The sequence below is a fragment of the Cyprinodon variegatus genome, unplaced genomic scaffold, assembly GCF_000732505.1.
Source record: "Cyprinodon variegatus isolate N-32 unplaced genomic scaffold, C_variegatus-1.0 Scaffold543, whole genome shotgun sequence".
Taxonomy (NCBI): domain Eukaryota; kingdom Metazoa; phylum Chordata; class Actinopteri; order Cyprinodontiformes; family Cyprinodontidae; genus Cyprinodon; species Cyprinodon variegatus.
The window spans coordinates 312,164-317,564 of record NW_015150996.1 but is presented as its reverse complement, the minus strand read 5'-3'; the positions used below and the strand labels follow the sequence as shown (position 1 = coordinate 317,564).

Here is a 5,401-nt window from a genome sequence, read left to right as displayed (position 1 = left end):
GAAGGCTCCAACGTGTTTTCTTTTCAGGTGCTGCATCATAACAGTGGTGCTTCCCTGCCATGTTCATTTGTTTTTACAAAAGTTGCATGTTACGACTTTTTTCGCTGTCTGCGAATTGAGACGCAGTTTGCGTTAGAACAGTTGACGTTACTGCCTTTTGAAAACAGCCTTTGCTCACCTGTGGCGCTGGCTCGCTCTGCCGTATTTTTTTCTTCTTCCCCCGTTTCAGTCAAGTGGCAGTGATGACGGCGGCGGCGGATGACGCATTAATCGCGCAACACAACTAATCAATGATGAAATTCGTTGCCAATGCTTTTAAAAGTTGATTTTTATCGATTTTATCGATTCGTTGTTGCAGCCCTAATAATAAAAAAAAAAAAAAACACTACAGGGTCAAACAACTCAGCAATCAGGACTCAGAGGTCTGACCCATTTATTCTTTAGTTTGTGCAATTTTATCTTTACTAAAAGCTAAAAAATGCTTATGTTATGGTTCTACTCTTCTGGGAATTTTTTGTTTTTGTTTTTCAGTTATTCTGTTTTGTTTAACTTCAGTTTATTTTCCAGTTTATGTAAGTTTAAGCAGTCTTCGGTTGCCCTCCCTAGTTCCCTTCTGGTCTCTTCCATCCACACCTGCTCCATGAATGCTGATTAGCCTGGTCTAAGTTTAGTCTCCCATTTATACACCTCATGTTCAGTCATGCTGGTTCCTTGTTGCTTCCTCAGCTCTGGCTCCCCCGTTTGAGTTTTTCCCTGACGTTTGCTGATTTTTGGTGCTTGTATTTTGTATTTGGATTTTTGGATTTTGCTTTATCAAACTAACAAGAACTCATCTCGGCCTAAATCATCTCTGCATTCGGTTCCTCAAGCAACCTCACCCCTCATGTAGACAGCTTGTACAATTAAGATTATTAAAACGGTGATTCTACGCTGTTTCATAGCATCCCTAAGGAGGAACCAGATTAATTGCAGGGGTGGGATGGTAGAAAGGAATTAAATAAATTACCTTTTTTTGACAAGTATTTAAAAATAAAATTTTTGGTGTAAACCAAAGAGAAAGCAGGAGTTAAATCACTGCACTGACCTGCCTCCCATCACTGTGACATACTCTTGAAGCTACATAGACACTTGGTGCACCCTGCTACTATTAATGCTGATGATTATATCCTATTTAGAGATGGATGATTGTTCTGAGCCTAAAGCTTTACAAACCGTATCTGGAATCTTTAAAGCTACAGTGTGTAACTTTTAGCGACATCTAGCGGTCAGACTGCAGACTGCAGCAACATGAACATCTCCCCCCCACCGCTTCTCCCCCCCAACAGTACGGCGAGCGTTACGGGACAAAATGTCTTCCACGACGTCCGCATCACCTACCTTCTCAAGTGATGAGGTTTTGGCGTTTTGGCGATCTCGCAATCGCTAGTTTGTTGGCTCTGCGCTGCCGTAGCGCAAAGATGTCTGCCTCCATGGCTGCGAGACCCGCTCCTATGTAATTATAAATAACGAATTCTAAGGCAACGCAAATATTAAGGTTAAGAGGCTGAGCTCGTAGATGATGATAAATAACATAGTTATGTATAATATATTACATTTCTGACTGTATATCCCTGTAATTATTACACACTGTAGCTTTAAAGCAGTATTACAGCAAAGCTCCAAGATCAGACTGATTCATGCAGCTAATTACATCCGAACTATGGAAGCTGATTTATATGATCCTTTAATGATGGATGTCCTTCTTTGTGAGGCCATTTGTCACCCATGGCTTCAGAACTCATACCAGCAGCTGGCAGAATTTCTAATGAGCTTCAGTCAGGGCTGTTCATTTCTTGGTCCTGTTTTCTTAAGTATGCTCTGCTCTGTTGCTCAGTTCTTCTTTTACTTTCATCAAATTCAGAGCCTAATGTTTTGCTCTGGGCAGTTTGACTCAGCATGCTTGCTCTTTTTAGCAATGCACTGCCGCTCGGGATGCCCTCCCAAAAAAAGTAACCTCACCATCCAAGAGGCCAAGCGGGAGCTGGAATCAGTTTGGGTTTTCCTCATCTCCCTTCATTTCTCAAATCTTTGATTCAGATGAGATGTTGAAGTAAAATGAAGAAAAGGCAAGGGTTTCCTGCCAGAATGGAAAACAGAGAGTTGGAGCCTAATTTCAGGAGTATTTTTGGCAGGTGGCTGGTGTTAACGTGCACACTTGGCTCGTGCTGCTCCACACACTGCAAAGCCTCTTCCTAATTATGTCTCCTCGCAGAATGGAGCCCCCAGCTTATGATGCTCTGTGTCTGCAAGTAGGGAAGGAAGATCTTTCCGTTCTTTCTGTCATCTCAAGCAGAATGGAAAAATAAAACAGGGTGCGATGTGAAACCCTGCTGAGACCAGAGAATAATGATTCAACTCTGATCTGTTTCAGCCCTGTTTTATACATCAGGGAGCATGTTAAGGTGTTTTAGCCTCTTTCTGGCCTGGTCTGCAGTTTTGTGCATAATTAGTTCCAGTTTTGCCATCTCTGTCGCTTTGTTAAGTGTTATTACAGCTTTGTAAGCAGACACCTCCATGGACCCTGGGTAAATACACAGTTATGCAGAACAATTAGTGGAGACTGCTGGGGGATCGGTCACCTCAAGTGTATCAGGCCTGGTGTTCCTTCCTCATAAAGGGCAGACTCTGACCCAAATCTGTCTTTACATAAGTCTCTGCATGATAGAGATGTTGCTCAAATTATTCAGATATCATATTGCAGTGAGTGATGATGATGTGCTGCATAGCTAGGGCATGATTAAAGGCAGCAGGAGTGTGAGGAGAGGAGATAAACCTTTACAAGACTCCCTAATTGATCTCAGATGAAGGCTGTGTAATTGATCTGGCAGACAGCAGCCATGCAGGAATCTCTAACTGGGGCAAAATAAAGTGGCCATAGGTGAGGAGGACTGTGATGTAATACTGATCCACGGTGATGTCTGTGGGTAATACAGGTGCGCAACTGTCTGATCCAGAAGGAAACATCTGCTTTTCAGGTGACTGAGGCACACCTGCGCATCTTCCGATCACAAAACACTGTAGGAAAAAAGAAAAACAAGCACGGTCTGATGATACTTACATGCCATATTGCGAAGAAGATAAGGGAAACACAGAGGACCAGAGACAGCATGTAGCAGAAAGCAGCAAAAGTAAACATAATTGAAGGGGAAATCGGGTGGAGAATTTCCCGAGGAAGCACGACCCCAATGATGAACATCTAAAACCAAAAGCCAGGAGGGGAGAAAGAGGGGAGGTAAAGTTCTCACGGCGCCGTGGACACCATGACTTCACGCCCCACAGTGTTCAACCCGATCCGGGCGTAAAGACTTCTCCAGACGGCCAGCTGCGCCTCCACTGATTCCCAAGATGCGTTCAGATCAGCCCCCTCAGCATCATAGACTGTGAGCGTCCGCAGTCCTGGCGAGGTGAACATGGAGTCACTGACAGGGACGGTTGATGGAGGGGGGGAGCATCCGTGCAAAAGCATCTGCGAAATGAGGCGAGGGAGCGGATAATCCCTTCATTGAGCAGCGGCTGAGGGCGGCCAGCCGAAGCCTGCGCTGAGCTGCAGCGGTGTCATATGAGGCTACTCCGCGGCACTTTGTGCGTAAAAGGCTCAGCTCTCTCTCTTTCGATTTTCCTCACGCGCGCGCAGCCATGACCAGCAGCGGCAGGGAGCGAAGCGCGCGGGCAGAGCTGTGAACAGGTGGAGATGAAAGAGAAGCACGCGCTCCGCGCGCGCGTTGGAGCGTGCGGGAGAGCTTTTTGAAACCTGCAATTAAGAAGCTGATTTTGTGTGTGTGGATGTGTATTTCCCCCCTGGGTAATGACTTGCAGGCCTGCGCCTTAATGCCGTCGCGTCATTTGATCTCAGGGATTGAAAGCAATTAAGTTAATAAAATTCAGAAGACGAGCTGACAGATTGCTCATCAACATTTACATCCAGGTGCTAGCTTTAAACTAAACTGCACATTAACATATGTTTAAAAAACGACCAAATAAACACAGAATATGGAAAGAAATAATATATATTTTACCAACATTATTAATTGTATTGATTAAAAACATCATTGTACATTCATTTTCAGCAGAATGTTTGAAATATGTATCAGCAGCACATTGCTGAGAAAAAGCATGTGCTATCAGTGCCTCCATCTGGCAATTCTGTAAATTACACCTATTATAAGGCAGAGCTTTAAAATGGATAATCCGTCATAAACACTGATAGGCATACCAATATGTCCATTGTGGGCAAATTACAGTTTGTGTAGTTCCAGACTAAAACTATTTTTGTATTCTGTCCCTTTGTCTCAGAAACACTTTTATTTTATCCAGCATATTTAGCAGCTCATCTGTTTGGATCAATCTATAAAGTCATCAGCCAGTCACCGGTTCACCACTTCACACTGATTCTATTATCTACCCATTAAATATGGGCAAAATCTATACAAATAATAAAATTAATGGAAAACTGAGACCTTACTGATTGGGTGATGGCACAGTTTGGCTTTTAAACCAGAAGTCATTCTGCTTATATTTGCTCATTCAACATTTAAATAGAAAAAGCAAAATTACTTCAAGTTTGTTGTGTTTCTGTAAATGTTGATGTCTTTATTTGTATTTGCATGTTGTGTTCAAAACAGTAATGATGAGATTTGGACTTCAGGGCCACCGTACTTATGTGATTGTTTGAAATTGGGGCCCTAAACGAAATGTTATTTGGATGAAGCTATAAAGACTCCCCATTCATCAGGGGCGGACCTGTTTGTCCGTTTAAACTTGCATGTTTTCTAGGCCAAAACAAGGCTTTGTTTTTTGTCCACTCCATAAAGTCTTGAACTCTGTGCTTTTTTTGACATTTTGAATTGAAAAACTTTAACTGAACTCTAAACGGCCCTAAGCCAGGACTCTAGCTCTGACATCCTCATTTCTAAAGCTAGTACAAAATTACTACTCTTATGAAATCTGACATTATCGCATAAAAAGGCTGACGAATAACTGAACATATGACAGAGAGAGCAGGAGAGAGGAGGGTGAGATTTGGAGAGAGTTTAAAAAGCTTCAGGAGAGACAAGAGAAGCCATAGTACTGCTAAGATAGCTCTTGAAGAGGCTAGCCACCCCTTACCAGCAGAAATAAAAGCCGTGTGAACATGAAAGATGTCCAGTAGAGAAGTGAAGTAGTAAGGTGTATCTGTTGTTTGAAATGTAAGAAAAGGAAAACTAAAGTGAGATTCCTTGTTTGTGCACAGAAACCTGTTAAAGTTCACTCCATCTGTAATTAATCAATATAACACACAATTTCCATTTTCTGAAATAAGTAACAATAAGGAACCTTTTAATAATAGCTTTTTTTTTTAATAAACATGCAGACTTAGTACCTT

At 42.4% G+C, this 5,401-nt stretch overlaps 1 protein-coding gene across 4 annotated transcripts in view; it reads right to left on the bottom strand.

Moving 5' to 3' along the window:
- Positions 1 to 3,709, bottom strand: part of LOC107095392 (protein cornichon homolog 3-like) — a 119,539-nt gene extending 115,830 nt beyond the window's left edge. For 2 of the 4 annotated variants that reach the window (XR_001481739.1, XM_015391469.1), the window contains exon 1: positions 3,098 to 3,707. Coding sequence is in view for 3 of the 4 variants with exons in the window: in XM_015391469.1 (XP_015246955.1) it covers positions 3,098 to 3,235 (138 nt within the window). In the remaining variant the exon portion in view is untranslated. Of the gene's footprint in view, positions 1 to 3,097 lie in introns of all 4 variants that reach the window. The other 2 variants (XM_015391471.1, XM_015391470.1) reach the window with 2 other exon arrangements.
- Positions 3,710 to 5,401: the final 1,692 nt, after the last annotated feature.